The sequence below is a fragment of the Centrocercus urophasianus genome, unplaced genomic scaffold (genome assembly GCF_019232065.1).
Source record: "Centrocercus urophasianus isolate 14NV4802_14NV808 unplaced genomic scaffold, USGS_Curo_1.0 seq_18, whole genome shotgun sequence".
NCBI classification, from domain to species: Eukaryota; Metazoa; Chordata; class Aves; order Galliformes; family Phasianidae; genus Centrocercus; species Centrocercus urophasianus.
The window spans coordinates 24,010,925-24,036,123 of NW_024884733.1; the positions used below are offsets into that span (position 1 = coordinate 24,010,925).

At 41.6% G+C, this 25,199-nt stretch overlaps 1 protein-coding gene and 1 long non-coding RNA gene across 11 annotated transcripts in view; one reads left to right on the top strand and one right to left on the bottom strand.

Moving 5' to 3' along the window:
• Positions 1–25,199, top strand: part of LOC122160641 — a 41,033-nt gene that overhangs the window by 1,538 nt on the left and 14,296 nt on the right. For 3 of the 7 annotated variants that reach the window (XR_006168920.1, XR_006168921.1, XR_006168924.1), the window contains 5 exons: positions 399–518; positions 9,699–9,951; positions 12,072–12,290; positions 17,788–17,979; positions 20,870–20,961. This is a non-coding gene — a long non-coding RNA (uncharacterized LOC122160641). Of the gene's footprint in view, positions 1–398; positions 519–740; positions 874–2,403; positions 3,663–9,698; positions 9,952–12,071; positions 12,291–13,777; positions 13,901–17,787; positions 17,980–20,869; positions 20,962–25,199 lie in introns of those variants that run through there. The other 4 variants (XR_006168922.1, XR_006168923.1, XR_006168925.1 and 1 more) reach the window with 4 other exon arrangements.
• The window catches only part of LRP8 (LDL receptor related protein 8), a 151,635-nt gene continuing 137,104 nt past the window's right edge, over positions 10,669–25,199 (bottom strand). For 3 of the 4 annotated variants that reach the window (XM_042819409.1, XM_042819408.1, XM_042819410.1), the window contains 11 exons: positions 25,052–25,177; positions 23,838–24,009; positions 21,081–21,308; positions 20,388–20,506; positions 19,316–19,455; positions 17,859–18,000; positions 16,895–17,047; positions 16,096–16,311; positions 14,799–14,867; positions 14,400–14,572; positions 10,669–13,401 (listed from right to left, as the gene is read on the bottom strand). In XM_042819409.1, coding sequence (XP_042675343.1) covers positions 13,363–13,401; positions 14,400–14,572; positions 14,799–14,867; positions 16,096–16,311; positions 16,895–17,047; positions 17,859–18,000; positions 19,316–19,455; positions 20,388–20,506; positions 21,081–21,308; positions 23,838–24,009; positions 25,052–25,177 — 1,577 coding nt within the window. In that variant the 3' untranslated portion in view covers positions 10,669–13,362. The other variant, XM_042819411.1, reaches the window with a different exon arrangement.

Sequence of the window (25,199 nt, forward strand, 5' to 3'; positions counted from 1 at the left end):
TAATTTTGTATCAAATTCTAACTGGCATTGTTTCTTTGCTGTATTTTTAAGGCAGAGTGAAATAAAATGTCCAAATGCATTCAGAATAACCTGGAAGTGGCTGGAGAAATTTGACTTTTGTGTATTGGTTCTGACTAGCCACACTGTTTTAGAAAGATAGTGCAACCAGAAATGCTATTTTGAATAATAGTCCACTTGCTCTTTGCTTGAAGATTGGCACATGGATCAGAGTTTTGATGTGGGACTAAATTAGCTATTTTTGTGTCTAAAGAGATGCGTACAACTTAATATAGTAAGGGATGTAAAAGAAGAACAGAGGAGAAAATTGTTTTAGAAAACAGCATGCTTGGATGGCAGATCTGAAGTGTAACAAGCTGCATGTTGTGTTTCTGTGTCAGGCACTGATTTCTCCCTGAAGACACCTGATTTCCTAGAGAAAGCTTATCCAGTAAAAGGTGTGAGTGCAGCGCAGGGATGCATGTGGTACAAGAAGGACAATAAATTCCAGAAACCTGAAGGTAATGAGCATGTTAACTAATGTGCAAAACAAGGCTTTCTCTGGGTTCCCATTAACACTGTACACTGTATGCTTTTTGGTTGTTTATTTTGTACATAAATTGCTTGTTATACCAAATAGCTTTTCCTAGGATGCATCTGTGGAGAGAGATGTTGGTGCAGAATTACAGTGGTAGCATTTTATAGCTAGTTGTATCCCAGCCTTAACTGCTTTTGCTCCCTAGGTCAAATATCCACTCCTGTTACAACAGCAGAGTTGTGGATTGCTGGTCTGTGTGGTCTTGGGCTCAGCTTTCAGGGTGATTGTACAGATCACTGACAGTACCTACACAAGCTCCCTTGCTGAGGTTAAGAAAGGTGTGTATGTTTTTTCCTTTATGGCTGCATAAAACTCTGTACTGTATATTGGATTTTGGAAGAAGTAAAGAGCTTAAATGCTTGCCTAAGCACTTTGTATCCTGCAGTGGAATAAAAAAGGTCAGGCAATAACTCATGTTCAGAAGGAAGACTTCAGTACAATGGAATCGGTTTATTTAATGCTAATGAAAAGGTCACGTCTTTTGTTTTTCATTCTCACATAAATTGATTTTGTAAAGCTGAAGTGGGTTTTCTACAGCTTTTTTTCTATGGCTCTTCTATTCCAGTGTTTGAGAAAAGGTCATCTTCTTAGTGGACACTTGGTATTATCTGGTCTATTCAATCTGTATTATTTCTGTTGATGCTGTTGTGGTAGTGTACTATTTTTTTTTCTTGGATCTCCCTTTTTTTTTTTCCTCTTAACTTTGCTCTTCCCAGTCAACCCAATTTCAACTGGGTGTTTGTAGTAGTTGAGAGGTGTTTGAATCTGATTAATGCTCAATTTGAGTTGTAGAAACTCGAATGTCTTAGACTAGTCTGATGTGCCAAGCTTAGGTTAACGTGTGTTTTTCATGTTTTGGTCACTGTGTGAGAGCTCAAAGGGATTCCTACTCTAGTACCTGTCCTTATGGGAGTGAATTGCAGTATGTGTCTGCAAATGATGTGTCAGTAGAAGAGTGTGACTGAGTACTGGCATTCTTATTGTTGCTTTGACCTTTAATTTCTCAGCATAAAGCTGCTTTAAGAACTGAAAGCCCTTTAGCCCTTTTTTTTTGTACTGCTTTCAGGTAGAGATCCAACTAAAAAAGATAAAAAAGAGGTCATCTCCAGAGTTAAAGGATCTGGAAGGAAGGAACCAATTTGAGGATTGAAAATCTGGTAGTAAATAAAAAAACATGGAAAATGCCAGAGCCTCACAAGTCTTCGTTCTCTCCAGACATTCATATTTTCCCTGTATACACAAAATATCTTCTTTGGAATCATGGAGATTTTGCTGGACGAAGCAAAACTTTATTACTATTATAGCATAGTAGTATTCTGTAGGACACTAGTTCCTAAGGAGGATTGCTGTTGTTTTAGAGCATTTTTATTGGTTTTGCCTTAGAGGGGTAATATTGTGGCCTATGAAGAAAGTGGAAGCAAATAAAGACATTTTGCCAGTCTTGAACAATTTGAAAACTGAATAGGTATGAAATCTGTTTTCACCATGAGTGGAATTTTTGGTTCTTAATGCAAGATATCTACAATTCCAAGTTCTCTTTAGACTTGAAAGTAGTTCAGAGTATGCAAGTTGGTGGGGGGAAAAAACACAGAACCTCAGAATAGTCTACAAGAAAAATGCTCATATACTTGAAGCTCCTCCTCTTTTTTCTTTCTTATGGAAAGAAGATTTTCTTTCTTATGTGATACGTTTCCACCTGATTTCTCCACAGGTGCAGTGATCTGCACAGAGGTAAGAATATCTCTCTGTCATCTGCCTTGCAAGCCAAGGCAGAACACTGCATCAGTGATGAAGTAGCATCAGTTAAAAGATCTAATACCTATTATAAACACATTCGTCCTTTCATATAATTTTCCTGTTGCTCCGTAGTTACGTTCCCTAGAAGACAGGGAATGGAATGTTTTCTTCAGGAAAGAATAAATTCATACTGTAGGTGTTAGTGCAGCTGCCTCTATGGTAATGATGAATGGTGAATATTGCCTAATCTTCTGCCTGTGACTTTATATTGACATCCCCTATATGCAGCATGCCTGCTAACCTTTGATTAAGATTTTCTGTTCTGTTTCTGAAGTTGATGGTGCTAAACTGGAGTATGAACTGATGGCTGGAGAGTATGGTTTGGTTGTTAGAGTGAATGGATACAATCATAAGCTACTTGGAAGTCCTAGCATCACCCTCAGCAAAGCTCAACAAATCATACCTTGAGCACTGTTTTCTACATTAGTCAAAGGCCTAGAATGCTTAGGTTTACGTTGGAATTCATTAATTCATAGTTCTGTGTGGTTAATTTTAGGGTGCTGGTAGAAAAGAAGGCAGTCATCTTGTTCTTCCTGTCTTGTCGTAACATGGTGGCTTAAGGAGCCTGTCTTTTCATCAGAAATTTACCATGCACTTCTTTGCGTGCTGAACATAGAGAATGCCAGCTCAATAATTATATGTGAGTTCAATTCTCAAACTGCCAAATATTTTTGCTTTATACTGAGTAACAGAACTAACGATCGGGTGCCAAAGCTGTCGTGAATTCAAGAATTAAAATAGTTATCCTGCATGTATTTTTTCTTAGTTACTTGCATTTCTTCTGTCAGCAGCACCTGTGTGCGTACTGTGAGGTTCAAATTTGTTCTTAGAAGATGAACAAATGTTCAGAGCAAGTGTCAGCTGTGTCAATCCCCTCCCACAGCTCACGTCCAGCTGCTTTGTTTCTTTCTAATTGCCAGTGGTCTCACTCACACATCATGCTCTTTCTTCATTGGTTCTTCTCAGTCTCTCTGGAAGGACGTGTTGTTTTTGACTGTCGTTCAGACTACTTTTGTTAGTTTCTTAAAAAATAAAGCTGAGAAGGAGAGATACTCAATGCCTGCTGCTGCTCAGGTAAGGGTAAGTAGATGAAATTAACATCGCATGAGATTGGTGTTAACCAACAAAATTTGATTTGGAAAGGATAGCTTACTTGAGTTACAGCTTCTTTACAGCTGAAAAGAGCAAGAGATGCCTGGAATCTTCTTCAGCAGATCAGTGGAAACCACCTTGCTTAATCTTTTGAGGAAAAGACAGTAGCCAGTACTGGGTGAGTATGGTCTGACATCCTTGATGCTCTTTGGATTTGATGACATAGACATTCTGATAAGCCTGATGTGTTGATTTTTCTTAAAGGAGAAAATATTAACCAAAATGGGGCTGCAGCTTTCTGATCTGCAGAAGCAGCCAGAGGTGCTCCATTTCACTACTACTTGTTGTGAAGGCAGAGCATGCTCTAGAAAGGAGATGTGAAATGAAAGCTAAGGGTATTTTCTAGACTATGTATCACTAATAGCTGTCAGTGCTTTTGTAAAATGAATTTGTATATTGTTGTCTCTGCTAGGATTTTGCTTTGAACAGACTAACTGACATTCAAAAGTTTCTAAGCCTGTAGATTAAAAGGCTCTGCTTCAGGATTTAGGGTTAAACTGAGCCTTGTGTGGGCTGCTGTGTGGGTAGCAGTGTGTCTCTCAGGAGAGAGGGAGATAACTGTGTCAAGTAATTGCATAAACTGTTATCAAGTTTACTGGAAGTTCCACTGTGTATTTAAAAAACCTGACTCCTGCAAAATGACAATGCCATGCTGTCATCTCTAAAACTCAGCATATTGGAAGATGAATTGTGGTTGTTCTCTCTTGTATTATTTTTGCTCAGTGCAGCTTCTCAGCAGCGTGTCATCGTTTCTGAATTGTTGGCTTTTTGTTTTCCAATATTCCTGCACTGAAATAAATTTTTTATTGCAATGAGGCTGGGGCATTGTAATGAAGGAGTTCAGAAGGCAGGCAGTTTCGAGCTGTTCTCAATAGAATCTTTTCTCAGTCTGCAGCTGCAATCTGGATCAGGCTTGCCCAGTCATACTGAAGGCTGCTGAAGAACAGAGCGTTGCCCTGTCCCCATTAGGCATCACCTGTGTGTGTTTTAGGCTCTGTAGAGCCAAGTCTATAACTGCACTTACTGCCACCTGTGCTGCTGTTCTCAGGAACTCATAGCAGCTAAGCTTTCAAATGAAACACCAGCAAATAAGCAGGGAAGTGTTTATAGAATGCTGTAGGGCAGTTGGAGGCCTGTTCCGGTGCTGCAGGAAAATCCTAGATGACTTTATTCCCTATCTGTGAGTACAGAGATAATCATTTAGATATTGGAGGGGAATTTCACTTAATATTTTTAGAGCTACGTGGTGCCATTTAGAAAATGGAATTTGACAAAGTGTGTGATGTGTGCCTTTCAACTTGTAGTTATTCAGGCATCGAAGTCTTTTCCTGCATTTCATACACACCTCCTGTTGTCTCCCACTGATGGTAGGATCAAGTTAAAACCCTTTGGTCTTTAGAAGCCACCAGTTGATAAATTTACCCAATGAGAAGTTACTGCGAAGTTTAAAAACATTCACTTTTCATAGAATTTAGCTGATTTCTGCTCATGGCCTTTTGATTTGTTGCAGCTTTTTCTGCTAAATGGAAGAATGTTCTAGTATAAGAATCCTCTAATGTAGCAAAGCATCTGCCAGCTTTTCCCTGAAGCCAGTGCTCAGTTCACAGTTCAGCTTGTGAGAGGAGGGAGAGAGCTTTCTGTGTATTTATTTTTTTATACTGTAGCATTTTTCCTAGGTCTCTGCTAAAACTTCCTCAATTTTTTTAGTGCCCTCTCTGAATTATCCACTCAACACAGTATTTCTGTGATGATCTTTGCAGAGATGGAATTTCTTAATCCTGGGCATGAACTCAGTGAAGTTCAAGATCCCTTGGTTTATCAACCCCTTTGTTTCATTTTGGTAATTGCAGATTGCTTTGATTTCTCTTGGGGCTGCTCTCAGTTATGTCTGAGTAAAGTCAACTAGAATTTTGAAAAGGATTTCTGAATTAAAATGGATTTTTTTTTTTTAAATAGAGATCTACATCATGTAATTTTGGAGCATGGTCTGTGATAGATAAATATCAGAGATTAATGGAGGGAATTTCTGCAGTCTTTACTGTCTTTTGTTCAGGCTTTCAAGTCACAGCTGTTTGTGGAGGGCTTAGCAGACAGAAATCTAATGTGGCAGGCAAGCATTAAGCTTAACAATTTGGGTGGGCTCTTTGTTTGCCTTTAGAAAAATAGCTGTTCAAATATTTTGAACACAATTACAGAAAATGTTATTGCTAAGCACTTTGCCAGCCCTGTGTCCCAGTGGTGTTTTGGCAGATTGAGATGGCAGAAAAGTGCCAGTGTATCTAGGATGCTTACAAGAGGGGTTCCTCCTCTCCCTTTTTTTCTGTCTGGTCCTCTGCTTAAACTGAGCTAAACTACCTGCATCTTCCATGGCTTCTTTTCTTTCTCCCACGTTGTGATTGAATGAGGCTACAGATGCCCAAGCTATAAATTATATTGGAGAATTGTTTCTTGATTTTTTTTCTTTCTTCTTCCCCACCCTCACAAAGTAGAATAGGGCAGAACTTCTTGTCACCTCCCATAGCCTTGAGAATTGGCAGGTTTCTGGCAAGGGCACTGGAATATTGCAGTTGAACCCTTCCTGAATTTTATGGTGTACATAGGGATGAATAATTCTCTTTGCTGAAGCTAAGCTGACTTCATTTTTTTCTTAGGAAGCAAAGCGTGTGCATTATGTTCTTGTGTGAGTGTCCTGCACAGTTCCCCTTCAGTTACATTCTTCTGGAGAAGTGGATTGGAGTTGATTGATGAGTTTGCTCAAGAAAGCTTCTGGTTCTTCTGTTAATTTAAATGGCAATGAGTTTTAAAGGGAGGGGGACCACAGCAGCACTTGGTTGTGAAGTCTGCTTTGTTGTTTCTTGGCTGAGATGTGAGGGGGTGTTTGACCCTTGGCTGTGTAGTAGCAGGGAGACCTGAGCTGTTTGTATGGTCTGTGGTAGTTTATGCAGCTGCAGTTCAGAGGAATCAATGCAGAATTGGCCTGCAAGGCTGCTGTGCAGAGAGGGAGAACTGGATGGATGGTAACACAGTTGCTGTGCACAACACCTACTGAGTCCGTGATGCAACTGCAGGCTGTGTTATTTTGTGATTATTTCCAATATGGATATTTTGCTTTCTCATATCCCATCCACTTCAGTTGTGATATTGTCACATTCCTTACCCTTTTTCCCCCCCCTCTGTTAATTCAGGGTAGTCTTTCTGTGCAGTGGATACCAAAAATATGCCTGCTTTCTACATTGAAGACACAATAGAAAACCAGAAATCATTGGCTTGTTGTTTTGTGTGTGACTTACTGAGTAGTTAATGCTGGAGTTGATGCAGGGGGGGTTTATTGGTCTTTTTTTAGGCTTGTGGGAGGAGTTCAAGAGCATGTATTCTCACAGAGTTGCTTGTGGTAAGTTGTGACCTTTTGTAGCAGATCTGGAATTGTTTGATCCATGATCTGTGGCTGGATCATCCCTGGCTACAGGGCCTGAAGTAGTTTGGGCATGGTGAAACCTCTGCTATTGTGAACAGGAGTGCATCTTGAATAGCTTTGAGCTGTATTTCAGATGCACGTGGAGGAGCCTTGTTTCAGTTCCCTGTGAACTAAAGAAACACTTGAACGTTCTCTGTTGGAATGTGTAACTCCCACTGACTGGTTTGTTGTTGTTTGTTTCCTGATCCTAGTCCCTTTTACCTCATTGATACCAGAAATGGTCTTTTGCCACCCCCTGTAACGGTGTGGCTGAAAGTACATGGTGATGCAGTGTCATCAAGGGCAGCATGATCACTGGGTGCTTCTGTCAGTGTCTCAGGGATTTATCCAGGGGTGCAGGTGGGGCCATGTCCTGTCTTTGCACTGGGATGCATTCATGTCTCTGTGTATCTATTATTTAGAGTCTAGTGTTCGTGGTTTGAAGACTTTTCTTCTAATGTGTTCGTGCCTTTATATATTAAAACTATATAAGGACTGCTTCTGTAAACTGATAGCACAACTGAAGGGGAAAAAAACCCAATGTTCTGCATTTAGTGGTTGTTCAGCTAAAAGTGGTGATTCTGAAAGTCATCGGTGCTGATTTGTAGCTGTGTCCTGGGCTGGCAGTGATAGGTAAGGAGAGGGACAACCTTACTGGTCCCTGTCCCTGCCCTGTGTTTTTCTCTCCTTGTCTGCAAAGACAAAGTAGGCATTCACAACAACAGTCTGTCAGTGGTTTTTATTGAATAGTTCTTAAATGACCAAAAGAAGGAAAAAAAATGTATTTTAGACCTCATTTATAAATGTCACTTCTTACCATGCTGGTTTGGAGTGCACATCTGCTTAACCTCAACGTGGCAAAAACATTTGAGATGTAACCTTTCCTGCAAAAAGACCAACACTCATTTATGAGAGATCCAAACCGTGCATTTTGTTTTTTCTTCTTTTGGATTCAGCAGTGATATTTGTGAACTGCAAGTGCCTAAAACAGTTTCAGTAAGATTAATGACAGCCAAACTTGGGCCATATGTGTTCTTGCACCAAATTTGCAGGAATTCTTAGCATGTAATTATCTGGGCCTGTTATAAAATGTTTAATGAAGATGTGAGTTCATTTTTCATGCTGCAAAGATTAAAGCATAGAGGAAGGACAGTGTGTAATTGCCTGGTGCTGTTGTGAGTGGAACCAGCTTGCTCTGATGTCCATGCACTGCTTTGTTCATTTGGACAATGTTTGTTAAGCTTCAGCGATTGCATTTTCTAAATAAATTTCTATGCAGTCTGTAGAAAATAAGATAATTTAAACAGGAAGGAAAGCAAATACAAGAAATTACTCACCTGGTTGTGTTGTACTGAAGCAGTCTGTTCTGTCTACTCTATCTAATTTCTGACAGTAGCTTGTAATGGATGCTGAGGAAGAGATGAGGATGCAGTGTATGTGGCTACCCCTGTGTGTGCCCAGCTTTCAGCTTCCTGAGTTTGCTGCCTCAGGGTCCAGAAGGTGCAGCTGAAATGCTGTAATGAGCCACAGGCAGCCCAGTACTCACAGGACAATGCTGCAGAGGGTGCCACAGTGTAGTTATGCATTCCATGAGTATTTTTTCATGTATTTTGAACCTGCTATCTGATTAAATGTCCCTGCATGCTTTCGAGTTCTGGTACTGTGAGAAATGGGGAGTAATTAATGGTGCAAATAAAGCACCAGGGAATAAAGATTTTAGATATAGGTGTTATATAGCTTATCTTTTCAATTTTGTTTCCCTTTGCCACTGAGTTGAAGCTTTGAAAAGATGCACAAACTTGTTTGATTACCCTGGTTGACCTTCTCAGTACCTTTTTTAGTTGCGTTTGGCCTTAAGATGGGAAGGTCAAGGTTATGTTGGAAACTTAAAAATCCATGTTTATCGTGAGTCTTCTGTAAAGCACCAGATTCTCTTATCCTCATCTGCTCTCTTGCAGAGCTGACGTGTTTGAAAAAGTTACTGTCACATGCCTTTAGCTGATAATTGAGTGTATATTTCCAATCACTTCTGTCAGACTTTCATTATTAGTGGCTTAGATTTAGCTTAAGAGAATTCCTGTCATCAAACCTTGTACATAAGCTTTAATTGGCAAGTACTGTGTATCTTCTGAGCATTACTGCAGAGTGTTCTCTTTGCTTAGACCTTACACGTTTGTGCTTAATAGCAATTAGTTCAGGGGCTTTTCTTGAACATTTGGCCATAAGGTTTTCCATTCCCCTTACTGTGTAATGGCTTAAAATAAATGAATGTATGTGCTTTCAGCTGTGTTCCAGAGGGGGAATAAATACATGAAAATAAATTACTAGTTAATTCCTTGTCCGGCAGATTCGTAAGATAAAAATCCTGAATGTGATTTACTCAGTGAGTTGGTAGGGAAGTTCCCTGTTGGAGACCTGTGTTCTGTGGTGAGGCTCCATCCTTGTGTGAAGAACATTTTAAAGACCATCTTTATGTGCTGTGGAATGCAGAGTTTCCATTGTAGGAGCTTTTTGCTATATTTATGGTGGGTGAGTGTCTTTAGGAGTGGGAAATCCCTTTACCTCACAAGGCAGAATTTGTATTGCACTTTAACCAGCTTCAGGTTGCTTGTTATGTATGCCCTCCACCCTGTAACAGCCTTATATTTCTTTTTACAAGTCTTGCTGCTGAGAAGACTGTATTTTTTTTTCTGTTATCAGGTCCTGATGTGCTAGCTGAGAAATCCCAGGAAATGATCAGTTGCCAGATGTTGCAGTAACACAGCTTCAAAGTTGAAACCTCTGCTGTTGTCGTCATAATCCACAAGTGTCAAACTTTGACTGCATGAAGCTGGCACTGCAGGACTTGTGGATACCTTTGTTAACCTGTGTGCTGTTCCCAGGGCATCCAAAGCAACTGCAGCTGCCTCTGAAGTGCTCCTGTTGTAGCTGTTTGGGCACCAGCACCAGCAAAGTAAGTGAGTGTGTTTTGTTAATAACTGCTTTGAGTTGGCCACTGTGTTAATGTGCAAATGGACTGTGGTGTCCCTCTGAATGGTGAGTTGGAGCGTTGGGCAGGGAGGGACCTTAAAACACATTCTGGTTCCAACCTGGCCTGGGCTGGCTGCCACCCAATAGATTGGACATGGAGCACTCTGTTTTTTCTGGTAATTACTTCTATTTGCTGCTGTATTACTCTCCTAACATATTTAATTGAAATATTTTAATTGAAAAGATACACACTACTTCTGAAGGCTTTAACAGTGCGTAGAATGACTTAGGATGGAGGGGACTTTCCAAGTCTCAGCCCTCTGCTGAACAAAACAGTCTGCTTACTTAAAGCTGGCCCTAACCTGTCTTAGTTATTCCTGTTATGATGCTGTAGCTGCTACAGATGGTGAAATTCCAAAGAGGACAGCTGAAGTATGCCAACAGGGCCCTAAGCCCCTCTTCCAGTTTTAACAATTAAGAGCTAAGGAAAAGGCAGACCAAAATGCAGTACAGTACCAGTTCTAAGAGACAGCATTTTCAGTGCTAAAATGTAATTAGCTCAGTAGGCGCAGATAAAAAAAATTTAATCTTTCTATAGAAACAGTGCACTGTTTTACAAACGTATTCATTTGGTTTTCAGTAATCCTTGTTCATGTAAGTACAGCACGTGTTACACAGCAGATCCCTCCCCACCCCTCCCTGGTCCTTTTGTCCATACCAAAAACTGAAACACAAAAGGCACCAAGCAAGAACTTACTTTAACAGAACTCCAACATGACAAGACGGATCAGAAGTGTTCACAATGTTAAATATCATCCTAACAACCTGAACTGTTATTTAAAATAATTTCTTAAAAAAAAAAAAAAATTGGTGTTTAGTTGAAATCAACACTGCACATTGAGTTCATTTACAAAAAATGCAGCCTTTTTTACACGGTTTATACAGGTTTGTGTGCACGTCCTCTTAGAAAAGTATCAAAACTGTAGAACTTCCAAATCTATTTACATGTCTGTTAGTTACAGTGTTGTCACGTACAGCCTTCTCTCAGTTTTTCTTCATGCACACAGTGCATGAATTTGCAGACACAGCTTCATACATTGGAACAGTAACTGGGTATCTCAGTCACTTCTGTACTGCCTTAAAATCTCGAATTTGAACAGAAGGGTGCTTGATTCTTTAGATGTTGTCTACAAAGGCTGTGAAGTGAGTAGTTTGAGTGAAAGTAGGGGAGTGCTACCCTAGGTCTTTAGACACCTTGTTCCTTTCTTAGTCAAGAATTCAAGTCCAACTCACCTTAACTCATCTACTTCCTGGGAGTCTCACAGCATGAGCTAAGAAAAGCAGAGGGTCTTCTGAACAACCCTGCCAAACAACACTGCTACCCTCAGCTCACACCAGCAATCTGTACCACAATGAGAGAGAGGGGGAGGAGGACCTGGACAGTCCTCTCTGCTGCATGGAACAGGTGAAAAACACCAGCTGGAAGAAGGCCTTGCTTTTGGCCTAACTGCCTGTTTGTGCCCTTTGAGGTGAAGAATCAGCACCTGCTGTGGTTTGATAGGAAACTTGGTGAACCTGAGTGCAGAGCCTTACATTAATGTTTTCCATTTCAGTGCACAGACCTTAAATAAGCTACAGGAACTGAAGGGGTGAGGGAAGTAGCTGTGTAGAAAAGGGAGGCTAGTTTAGCAAGAAAAGAGGCTGGTCTTGATTTCTCCTTCCTAAAGCAGTATCTTGGAATCCCAGGCCATCACAAAGGTGATGTTCTTCTGCAGGAGGAGCCTGTTTAAATATATTTATATATCTTTCTGCCATCAAAGGAGTAAATGTAAGAATGCCTGGACTCCTTATTGCCTATTTCTGCAGCAGGATTATGTCAACTATTTTAATCTTGGTTCTTTGTAACTCTTAGGAGACATGGTGCATATTTAGACTCTTCACTGTCTTATGGGGTGATGGTAACAGTGCTATTGAGGTCTGCAGGAGAGAGAGAAACAAAGTTTGGGAACCATAGAGAATGAAAGGCAGTTACTAACTGCCTTTATGAAAGCCTAAATGCTTTCAACCTCTTTTTCCTGTGATGTTTTGTTTTTTTTTTTTCAGATACCACTGAATTCCAGGAATCAGCTATTGGTAGAGCTGTGAGTTTTGAACCTTGTCTCACACTCTGTTATGTCAGATCTTCCACAGTGCAGGCATTCGCTTTGATGACAGCTGCTGCACTTCAATGAATTCCACTTATGCTGAACTAAGACACTGCCCCCCAGTACCTCCTAAATTGAGACTCTCAATGAAGAAAAGAGTGGGGAAAGGATCCAGAAGGTAAGGGATTACCTTCTGTTATTGTGGGACTATTTCCTGATGAGCCTTCCTGAGTGCTCACTTTGGGTATCTGAGAGAATGTGTCTCAACCTTTCTTTCTGCTAATTCTAAATGCACGTGAGAGGAGCAGGATGCCTAATGGAGGGCAAAAGATTTAGGTTTATTGTTAGAAACAAATGAAAAAAATCAGATTTGTACCAACCTGTAAAAAGCGACAGTACAGAATGAAAAATGTGGTCACTGTAGGAGCTCCCCCTGCCTGAAATGCTGTTAGCAACTGTTCTACAGCTCAAAGCAGTGCAGCTGAAGCTGGCTAAACTGGAAAAGGTGAAAGCAACCCTTGCAGGCCACTTTGGGAAACAGAAGCCCTGTTTGTTATGGCTGTCATTTATTGGCTGTCTTACAGTACAGCTGTTTCTTACTTTGCGTCTTTAGATTTGAAAGTGAACTTCAGACACCTGGTAAAAATTCAATTATCCCTAATTTTCATAAACATAGCCCAGTAGTTTTAAAATATATGTATATATTTATATATATGTATATATTTATATGCCTATATATCTATCTAGACTAGATAGATATATACACAGATAATCTATGCACAGCAAGCCAAACATACAAAAAATAAATACTCTCACCCCTCTACTATATTTACAGATCAGATCTTATAATCCAGATTTTGTTAATAAATATTTCTAAACGGTCTGTACAGGACTTATTTTACTTATGTTGATGGATAGCCACAAAGCATATTCAGTATATTTACAAAATATCTATAAATATAGTCTTAAAATAAAGCAGTAGCTACTGAACCGTCAGCCTGCTGGTTATGTACATTGAGTTAGTAGCTCAGCAGTTGCTTATTGACTATCACAAATGGGTAGTGCAACAAGTTAAAATGTGTATAAAAGATTATACATACAAAACTCTCACATCCTTTGGATGTTTGCAGTTCATTATAACTCTGTGGTTACCCTTCTGCAACATAAATAATGATTCAAATAAAGAAGCAGGTTTTGTGATCCAAAGAAAACTTGTTCGGTGCGTTCTGGTTGAAGCAGCAACTTTGTCCTTACGGCAACCCATCGTCTTCTAAGCTCAGTGCTACACGCTGTGAAGGAAGAAAAGCAAACTTGAGGAGAAAATCTGTGACTTGTGATTCTGATACACAAGCAACACTATCAGAATTTGGTTTCAAGTTGTATTTCCTGTTAAAAATCTCTTTGCTGCCTTCATGTAATGGTGACAAATACTATTTCATGTACTGATTTTTCCCCTAAATGAGGTCTCTCCCTGAAGTTTTTCTACAGAGGCATTGGACAGTTCACTTTACTTGTACATTACATGGATAGAGTTCCTTGTAAGGACTGACGCACTTCTAGGTGACTTCCAGGTAATACAGGGCATTAGTTAAGTTCCTACCTTCCTATAGAAACTATCACCTTCACTCACTCAAGATCTTTCTCTCTTCTGAAAATACAAAGCAGTTATTACTGCCAGTGCTTCATCTCGTGAGGGCTGCTTCTTGGAAGGAAGCTCCAATGCAGACCAGCTGTTGTGCAGCTGCCACGCACAACAATTTCTCTGCATACAAAGGATTTACTAACAAAGTGAGTATTTCGTTTTTGTAAAGATTAATGTTGCCAAGACAAATTTCCTTAACTTCTTACACTTCCCCTTGTGAGAAATCTGACTTTTGCACTGTTCTATTATATGGAAAATACAATTTCTCCCTGGTTTGCACGGAAACGGAAGTTATCCTTAAAATAGTTCAGGCACTTGGTAGGAGTCTGAGCAACGTGGAACCTTTCAGAAGATAAGTCATCAGTTGTCACATATTGAGCTCTTGAGATGGAAAGACAGCAAGTATAAAGCAGACTGTCTGTACTGATTAGAACAGATGCTCTTCATTTAAACAGCATCTTATTATACACACCACTCTATTTTAAATTTAAAAGTTTAGTCTTCTGCCTATTCAGAGATTACTGAGTTATACAATGACAAAAAACAGAACTAATAACATCAAGTCTCCAACAATGTGAGAGAGAATTCTCTAAGCCAAATTCTCAGCAAAATGCATCTGTGTCAGCAGGTTCCTCAGATACTTACTGCTGGATAGACATGTCCAATTTGGGCAGTCCGACCAATATGGATTTCATCTTCATCTTCCTCTTCTGTTGTCTTCCTATATACTGGATTATCAAAATTCATGCTTTTAGTGTTCTTCCGTTTCCAGTTTCTCCAGATGAGGTATCCCCCCATGCACAGCAAGCCAATAACCACTGATGAAAGGAGGCAAAAACTGCTGTTAGCCAGTTTTGTGGAGAAAGGAGGAATCTGCTGAGATGTTCCTAGGCAAGTCTATATCCTTCACTACTGTCTCAAATCCAGACTCATTTCAGCAGTTCCTCTACTCTCTCCCACCCCCCAATCTTGAGAGTCACAAAAGTTTATTTACACTAATATTTCAGAATGATCTCCTTCAATATTTAAATCAAATCAGCTTACCAACAGGAATGACAATTCCAATAACAGCTGCTGTCACAGTTGAATCAAAGCCTTGGCCATTATTCGAATCTGTAATTACAGAAATATTTCACTCGTTCACAGGTTTTAAAGCCACAGCTAAAGAATGCTTTATGGCAGTAAGCTGTTGTTCTGCCCATCATGAAGTATTTGTTACCAAAGAGTTCATAAGAAGTTTTGGAATTAAATTATCAGGGAGAAGAATAGAAAGAGACACACGTACACAGAAGGCTGGGCTGGGTTGAGCTGAACTGTTTCTTAGGAATGCAGTACCTGCTCTGTGTGCACATGCATGTGTGCATCTACACGTACCATGTACAGCTATGGAGCTGGTCAGCACATACATCAGTGGTTGCTGCAGCCTGCTACAGCATGCAAGAGTAACCTCAAAATGTTTGCTCTGAGCTCTAATAATAGGGGATCAGCACAGAAAATAGTTGTGTTAAAGTAGCTGGAATATAGAAGAAGGAAACTAACTGTAGTTTGTCTTCAGATTCGTCAATTCATGAAACTTAAAAGGCAATTTATCCTTTTAAACAATTCCCCTTGGCAGATAGTCATGTAATGGAACAGTATACCTAATAATAGGTCAGACTATTCACACATAGATACTTAAAAGAACTTAGCATCTATGGCTTAAGTTAATTATTACATTTGAAAGGAAATTTGCACAAGCAGGACTTACAAGAGCAAATTTTATAAATCAGATTCTATTTTCCCCCATGCACTACAAAGCGAGTTCACTGATTGCTTCAAAGAGGCATCTTAGTCAAAGCAGGATGGCTTATTTTTGCTTTCCAAGTGCAATGAAAACAACCTGTTCCAGTTATTGAAATGTTTTTTTTAAGTAAAGTATTTTAATCTATTAGTCTGTTAAAGCAATCTGGATCTGTTTGAGGTCTTCAACGACAGTTCTGAAGAATAAATTCTTCATCATTCATATTTAGGTCAGCAGCACTACAAACAACACTGAAGCCAAGGTGGACTAGTAGTGAGCACAGGGCAAGTATACATATTGCAGGGCCTTATCTCTAGAGTCAGCTTTACATGCATGGGTTGAAAGCCTGATATGAGTGCCCTAAGATCCTGAGCAACTGGAACCACGTGATCAGAACAGAGGCATCGGCATACAGAATACCTGATTTCTCCTGCTATGCAAGAAGATGTGCCTTCATATGACCTTCTATAGCTCAGCTGTTAGGTACAGTCTGCTACTTGTTCATGAGATTTCGTGGCAATGTATAAATTGAAAAAGAAAAGAAGAATCTCATACACTTACAGTGCTGTGACAAGTTGCTGTTTCCAGTGGTCATCTCAGAATCGATGAGGATGGATGTGGTTGAATGAGAACTCGGGGTGGCAGTCGTGGCTTCTGATACAGCTCTGGGGACGACGGCGGTGGTGGTGTTGGCTCTGCCAGTTACAGTGGAGGCAGTGACAGGATGAGATGCTGTGGTTGTAGGAACCACTGTGGTAGCTGGAGTAGTTGGAAGATCTGAAAAGCAAAAGCAATGATGAAACAAAACAGCAAATCACAAACAGGGTGGATTGTGTTGTTTGCTGGTTAGAAACAGAAATCAAATTCCAGTTCTACTTGCCGAGCACAGAACTGATAGATCTCAGCTGCAGAATTTTTTTTTTCTGAAATCAAACTTTAATTAATTAATAGTAGTGAAGTACTCTGTCTGGAAGATGGTTAATAAATTAAAGTACTCATTTTTTGAGAAGATACTGAATTTGTACCAGGAACTGTCTGCACGTTAGGGAAAATTATATTGCAACCACCAGTCTCTTCAGCAATGATTGTGGCCTTTCCCATCCAGTATCTACAGAGCAGAAACATGGCAAATGTATATCACTTATTGACCATCCACATTTTCAGTCCTAGGGATCATCCCTTCTTTTCCTCATTTTTTCCTGATGATGCTTTCAAAAAATAATACAGGTTTTCAATAAGGAATAGTGCAGTGCTGTGTTCAGAAGACAGAATATATGTGGAATTCCAAAGCTAATGTATGTGTTCCACCATTAAGTACAGTTTTATTGGGACAGCACAACAGTGATATGATTGTATTTACCTTTGTAGCATTTTTTCATGTCAGGACCCAGCCACATGTTGTCAGGACAGGCACACGTGTACTTGGGGGAATGGGGAGAGATGTGAGGTGCAGGAAGACACAAATACTCACAGCCTCCATTTGGCTGGGGGCTGAGCTCACAGGAGTCTGGAGCTATTCAAAGACAGAAGAAAAGTTATTTATTTTTTTTCCCTCAGCAAAGAACCATTAAGCCTCTTAAGAAGACTCGTTTCAACTCTCTACCTTGATCAATTGCCCTCCTTAATCATCTTTACAGTTTGGAGTAAAACCTTACGTACTGCTATAAAAACTGAGGAGAGATTGGCAAATAAAAAATTAACAGCCTCACACAGCTCCAGCTGCTTTTGTCATAATGTACTCATTCACAAGCCAGTGGTTCAGATTCTGCACAATACAGATGATATCTGAATGGCTTGTTGATTGCCACTAATAATTATTTAGAACATTCACAGACTGATGCTGCTGAGTGAGGAGAGCATCTGTACATGCTCACAGTAACAGCAGATGGACACAAGCCATGCACTCCTCACTGAACTTTCTCAGGGTGAGCTTCAGTTATCCTGGGTCAGAAGCTGGCTTCCTGGTGTCATGAAGCAGTTTTTTATGTTATTTGCTCAGCAGCCTGGTGCTGAGTGCCATTCTCCATATGCTTACCTTGCTGTGACACTTCCAGGCTGCAGTATGGCCTAAATATGTAATGAATGGAAAGTGATCACAGTAATGAGAGTAATTCTGCTATCAAAGACACTAATGAAACAGCAATTAACAAGTGGCAGATTTTTCAGTAGGTGCTGCTGTTGAATTAATTATGCAGGAACTTCAAACATCAGGCATTGATTTCACATTATTACCTGTGCTTTTTCTCTCATCAGAAACCATCAGGAAGCAGTTCATTTAGTAGCTCAAATAAATCTGATTTAAGGACACGAGAGACACGTCTTACCTTTGGGCTGCTTTAATTCATGAAATACAACGATGTCGTGAGGATTATTGAGATTTTCTGCTAAAACAGAGATGTCCAAGCCACTCAGCCTGTTGGCACTGAAGATTGCTTCATTCTCCAGGTCAGTCCAGAACACTCTGTCCTGCAGGAAATACATAGGATTTCTGACCTGACCACTCTGCCCAGTTCCAACTCAAGCTGGACTAAACTCTAGTAGTCACAAAAATCAATGCGCTGTTTTCCCGTGCTGGGATAACTTTGGTTTTATGGTACTTCCACGTGCAGCTCTTTTCTTTTGCATGTCTAAAAAGTGCAGTAGTGCAATAGTGTTTAGGAGTGCTCAATAATTTGGAGTCGCTGTGAGATTGAGGGAGCAGGAATTTGGTTATATCCAAATTCTGGACCTTTTGGGATGTTCCTGCACCTTTTTGGTTTTTTAAAAACAGGAGTAAGATGAGTACTACAAGAATCTACAATCATACAAGAATGCAACTGGGTTTTTAAGTTTAATTAGGGGCCAGAAGCCTTCTTTGTGAAGATAGGCATATGTTTTTGTAGGATCAGACTTGCAGTTTTTTGTACGGAGACATTGCTCTGATGTCTGGCAGGATTTGTGTGTCATAACAGCAGCAGCTGAAGCTGAAAGTGAACTATCTGCCATCCTGAACTAGGTGAACAAATGAATACCTTTTGAATGCAAATCCCCAACTCAGCAACGCACTGGTGCTCAGTGACTGCAGGGGGAGCCCTGTGAGCGCCTGGCACACATACTGCCCACTGCAGCCTTCAGACTCCTGCCACAGGTGAAAACGTTTGAGGACACTTCTGCAGATACTGGAATAGCCAGAGGACAGCGCAAGCAATCGACCCCCAGACTTATGGGGCCATCCTTCCCTGAGGATTCTGTTAGGGCTGGAAAGTGCAACACAAGCATGCACATGAAACAAAAATGCTGGGAACAGCAGGGTGCTCGGCAGGGGGCTGGGCTGCTGCCGCGATCCATGCAGCTCCCCTCAAAGTCTGACTCAGCAGCAGCAGACTCAGGACATGCTGCAGTGTCACTGGGTGAACGGCTGCCCACTGCTAATCACAGCAAGTGGTTTCTCCTGTCTCTTGCTAACAGTTTCAGCCTCTGCACAGGCGTTTGGCTCAGTCCACCTCAAGGGAAAGCCATGACTATTGTGCAGTCATGTGGGAGCCATAACCGAGCACTGCCTGCCCCTCAGGGATTCACTTGTACTACGTAAGGTAAAAGCGTGAGGCGATGCATCACTCCTGATTAAGGGCTTTAGAAAACTATTTTCCCTGCTGAACCCACACCAGGTTAATCAGTTACTATAGCAGCAAACGCCCTCACTCAGCTTTCTGTGCTATGCAAAAGGCAGAGCTTTCAATCAAGAAGAGCTTTGAGACCTCTTGCAGTCTCCAGTCTTTTCTCACCCGATATTGACTCTTACCTCAAACACTGCCAAGCCAAAAGGATGGCTCAGATCATCAACAGAAGAAATCAGAACTTTTCTGTTGCTGCCATTGAAATCAATGCAGGAGAGTGAATGCAATTTGGAGTCCACCCAGTAGAGACGCTGATTCAGCAAATCTGAGAAGTAAAACACAATGAAGCAAAATCACACACAGCTCCTGCAATTCTTTTGCACTTCCCAGCATTTTTTTCTGCTGGCAGCATGACTAATCTCTTTATTATTAGGCTTTTAAAAGTTTTTTTTAACACTAGTTGTGATTTTGACTCAGTGCCCAGATATGCTGGGATAAGACCTTCTAAGTAAGATTAAAAAAGAGAAACATTCTGGTGTGTGTGTGTGTGTGTGTGTGTGAATGCTGGACTGACAGCGTTGTTTGGTACCAGAAGGAGCAGGGCAGCTGCACTTTAGGCTTCCCAGAGGTGCTCCTCCAGGGCCACTCAGTCCTATTTAGTTGTTGGCCTCTTGCTGGAAAATAACAACTGGGATTCAAAACTGACATCTTTCTGAAGGAGCTGCGTGATTAACACATGTTCTGTGATGAAGAATGCTGGGTTCCAAAAGTCCTTCTGCTGCAGGCTGAGGGAATGGCAGTGGTGGAAACTTCCTTCCCCAGACCAGAAACATTTTGGGGAGGATGCAGGTAAAAGCGGGAGGGAAGGGGCCAGTGTTATTTAGAATGCTGTGAACTGAATGTCTCTTCCTGGAGCAGATCCGCTTATTTTGGATGAGGTTCACTAAACTGAATGCCAGTGGATGAGTGCCAACAAAGAACAAATTCTGCAATAAAACAAGCCATTAATTAATTTCTTAATTACTAAAGGATAACATTATTTGTTCACAGCAGTAGCACTTCAACAATATGCAACGGTCGTAACATTTTCTCCTACATCCCTTTATGGACAGAATTTTCAAACATAACACCAAGTGGAGAACCTCACACCTGCGTGGTGCTAAACATGGATGTCTTTAACTCTGGCTGCATTTGCCTACTTTACAAGACATTTACATTAGCCACAGTGGATCCTGTAGCTGTGACCCGGCTGCTTACCAAGCGTGATGCCATTTGGCCACTCAATGTTGTCAGACACCAGCACTTGCCGCCCCACACCATTGAGGCCTGCTTTCTCAATCTTCGCTTTGTCTCCCCAGTCAGACCAGTACATGAACCTAAAAGAGATGGATGCAAGGAGACAGTAAATTGGACCCCAGGGTATGAAATTTGAACTACTGATTGGGGAGAGAGTTACAGTGCTCTCTGCTTGATGTTGCAAAGGCCCCTGGTCACTTCAGTTTACCTTGATACGCATTTAGTGGAGCTGCCCTGCTCCTGTCCCACAGGTTACTCTGCCACAGAACTTACACCAGAATATCAAACCCCAAACTATCTCTTGGTGTCTGTGGTAGATGTGTAGACTTCGCTTATCCCACACTCCTGTCATACTTATGTGATTTCCCAACATAACCTGAGTGCCTGAGCTCAGGCCCTCCTGGCTCACAACCCAGCATAATTTTCAAAACTTTCTCTTACAGCAGCTGCCATGCAGAGATTTACCTGAACCAGCTCTGTGAAGCACCTCAGCAGTCCTATGTAAGCTCTTACAGAGGCCCTTATCTTTAGACATGTAAGTAAATCCGTTAGGATCCAATTTATGGCACATGTGATGTACATGAGTTTTGTGGGAGGCAGAAAGACAACTGGAATTCTGTCTGAAAAGCACAAACATTTCCTTTTCACACTCACCTCCGTGTGGGATCAACAGCAATGGCTCTCGGCTCACTGAGGTCGCTGTTAAAAAGTGTCCTCCTCCTGCTCCCATCTGCAGTGGCCACTGAGATAGTCTTGTTTCCAGAATCCGTCCAGTAGATATTCTTATGAACCCAGTCAATCGCCAGCCCTTCCGGAGAGTTCAGCTGGCTGTCTATCAGAATCACCTGCTCCGCTGTGTCGCTGGCTTTGTCTATGTATGCACTGCAGAGACAGGATTTGTCACCGGGCTGGCATGGCACAGAGAAGGCTGTGCAGATGTGCACAGGGCTGGAGCTCAGGAAGGGCTGAGTGCTGGCAGCATCACACCAACCCCACGAGAACAAAGTGCACATGTGGCAAGGTGACTGACAAAGAAACCTTTACAGCTGTGTACTGCATCCTTCTGCTGCTTTCTCCTCTACCTTGGTCCTACCTCTGTATTTGGATGGCAGGCATTTCCAGGACAGGGAACTGTTATTTTATGTTCCTACCTGCTTCCTGCTACAACTGCACAATTTAGCACCACATCTGACTTAGGGCACATTAACTTCAGTAGTACCATTTATTGGGATTTATGGACATTGGAAATATTATTATCTTCAGTGCTCTGCTGAACAGAGTTGAATTTAGCATACAAATAAACATGCTTAAATGTGTTGCAGAATTAGGACCTGTGTAACTTTTTAATTCATCAAAGGGATTCCTGAAGCTATACTAATTTGGCAAGTGATTTCTTGTTAGATACAAAGAAAATCTTCACTTAATACCAGCCTCAGAATCTTTTAAAGACACTACTGAAAGGCAGGAGATGCTAGATGGAGGTTCCAAGAATAACCCAATATTACACCTACAAGCACAGGTGATTCTGTTATTCTGCAATCTATAGCACTATCAGAGCAATTCTAAATGGAATCAGAAATTCTGAGTTTGCATTGGTGTTTCTGGCTCTTAGAAGAATTTGGTTAAAAGCAAACAAATAAAAAACCCCACAACTTTTCCTCCCTCTGCACAGTTGAGATTAATGTCTCCTATTCAGTGTCCATCCTGCCTTTGGCCATGGAACTGTGCCTTTGCAGTAGTTTGATGCTGTTTTCTGCACTGTAGCCCAGGCTGGGATGGCTGTGCTGAGTCCACATGGATTAGCAGAGGGTGCTGCACCTCCAGAAGATGGAGGTGTTATGGGGAATGCCTTTGGTTTCTCTCTGACCCAACACTAAATGAATGGTGCCACTGGGGGTTCCGCAGAGCATGTGGCTGTGTTCACAAGCTGCTATTTTGGTCTGATGAACACCACACATTCTGACTGCAGTTCCAGCCCAGCTAATTCCTCCCTAGTGAAACAGCCATGTTCACACCTTCCAACACGGCACTGAGCCATGAATGTGACTTGATGCACTAGTGGAAAAAACAAGGAGCTCCTGGGGCTTCAGAATGAGAGGGTGGAAATACAGAAGTGACATTCTGATTCTCCCAGGAACTAAATACCTAATAAAATATCTTCTAACACCCTGATGGGGACAACATCTCAGTGGCAGAAAGAGAAGTGCAGTGAGTGTCAAGAAAGAGGGGATCTATAGCCTGCTGCTGCTACCCACAGGACTCCTGTGGTGGGTATTAGTGATATCAGCAGCATCTCCAACAGCAGCATTAATTGTTATGAAATGATGATTACACAGCCTGCTCTGCAGGAAAGATAGGATTCAAAATAAAGCTAATGTAAGCAGGACTGAGAAAGATAAAAATTCTGCTGTTCAGAAAAGTAACCAGGCTTGGTACAGTCATACATGGGGCATGAGCACTTGGGGCTCTCAGTCCCAGGGCATTAACTGTCCGCTGCAGAAGGAGCAGCGTCTTAAATAGTTCTCTATGTGCCCACCCATACCTGCAGGATTAGACATAGTGCAAGTAGCTTGCTGCTGAGCTACCTCCCCATTTCCAGGGCCATGCAGTGCTGTTCAGGATACCTGCCCAGCTACCTGAGTGCTAAATAATCAGGACAACCTGGGCAAATTTCCATGCCAGTGGCACGAAAGCTAGCACAGCCTGCAAAAACCTCAGCTTGGCTCCTATGCACTGAAACCAATCAACCTTTTTGTCTGATCATTAGCTAAAATCTAAAACAAATTGCTGCTGAAACTGCAATAGGGTGCAATAGCTATGCAAATCAGAGTATACATTGGGAATTTTCAGTGCATAAATTAAATGCGTTTTTGACTAGACACCCTCACAAGCTCCAGTACATAATAATGGTAATGAATGTACAAAAACAGCTGGAAAAAAAAAAAAAGGGAAACAAATTACAGGATATGAAATGTAGTCTGTGATCAAATGCTGTGGATTTTCATCTACTCTAGCAGAGCCGCCAGTGGTCAACCAGTATCCTTGCTTTCACCACTTGCCTCTGTGCCTTCAGATGCCAAGTCCTTTTGGTTTCATGTACATGAAGCACACAGCACAGCAGCCTCACTTGGCAGTATGATCGTTAAGTAAACGAGTCCACGTGTAATTGCACAAATGCAGTGGGATCTATTGCTCCTGAAAAGCCTTCCTGCGTTTTCAAGCCAAGTAACTGCACAAGCCCTGATTTCTTTATCAAATCCTGAAAAGCTTACAAAGTCTGGGCCACAACAGGTAATGCAGTAAGGGAAGAAAATCCCCAGGTTCACTGCATTGTTCTCTGCATATCGTCCTTACAAACTGAAGCACAGCTTTAGAAAGGTACCAAAACACACTCTTTCTCTTAGCCCTTACCTGTAGATTTTTCGGTAGAACAAATCACACCAATATATTCTGTTTGTTGCCACCTCCACATCCAGTGCCACGACATTTTTCAGCATGGGAATGATGCGAGAGTAGTCCCTTTTCACCAGGTCTATCTTACGGACCTCGTGGCGGTTGGTGAAGATGAGGTAGGGACTCTTTCCTGACACAGAAAGAAGTGCATTTGTTGTTATAGCAGCTGGCCTAAAGGCTGGATACATCATTTCCTCAAACAACAACAAAGTGAACAGCAATAAGTCACCGATCTGCTCTGTGCCAGCAGCAGGTCTAAGTGGCTTCTGGCCCAACGTAGACAGTTAACACATACAGACACAGGGCACAGCACCCTGTCACCCAGCCTCTGGAGAACGTCCCCACATTCCATTATACATTTTAGATACAAAATCCAGGGGCTCAGTTTCAGTGACTCATGTTCAGGACAAGGAAGAGAGAAAGCCTTCCAGGCTGGCTGGAGGGAAGGCAGGCAGCCAGACCAAGGCATGGCAGAGCCACACAGAATCCAGCAAAGCCAGGATCTCATTGCTAGGAGGACATTTAATTCTATTTTAGGCTGTCACATACGTGCTGACCTTGCATCACCCAACCAAGCACTCGGGCTTATATAATACATCTCACATCTCTTCTTTGTGGGCTAGAGTCTGCAGCCTGAGTGCTGGTCAAACTGTAACAGCAGTCATGTTCTCAGGCCAGCCCAGGCCACAGCCTTTCAGAAAGGCTGCAATCCCTGACATTAACGTTCATTTCTGCAATAAGCCCAAGCAAGCTGCTGGTGCTCACGTTGGTATTTGTGTATGAGGCTGGGTAGGTGGAGAGGTGATAACCTACCACGTTTTAATTGGGTTGTTTTCTTTTAACATGACTACCAGTAAATATTTTTTTCTGTGCTGTTTTTAGTGAAACCTGTCAAGAGGCTTTCTTTTCGAGTTTCAGCTTCAAACAGCCAACTAGTGATCGTAATCTTGCTCTGCACATGGTTAAAATATTCTGATCTGCACTCTCAGTAGTTCTTGCCTAGAGACACATCTGCTATCACTGCAGCAGTTCCGTGCTGCTTGAAATTAATGCCTGTGCTTGCTAGTTAACTTTTGCCTCTGTTCCCCTAGGCTCAGCCCTGCAAGTGTGTTTTCTTATCAGAGTTGTGATGTTGAGCAGTCAGAGTTTAAGAGCCTGTCGGGCTGCCTTACCTACAGCCTTGCAGTTCTTGGACAGGGTGTCCATCTCGTATCCCTCGTAGCACTCACATTTGTAGTCCCCCTTGTAATTAATGCAGATCTGGCTACAAGCGTCTGGATTCTCACATTCATCTATGTCTGAAAGGAGTGTTTGAAACCC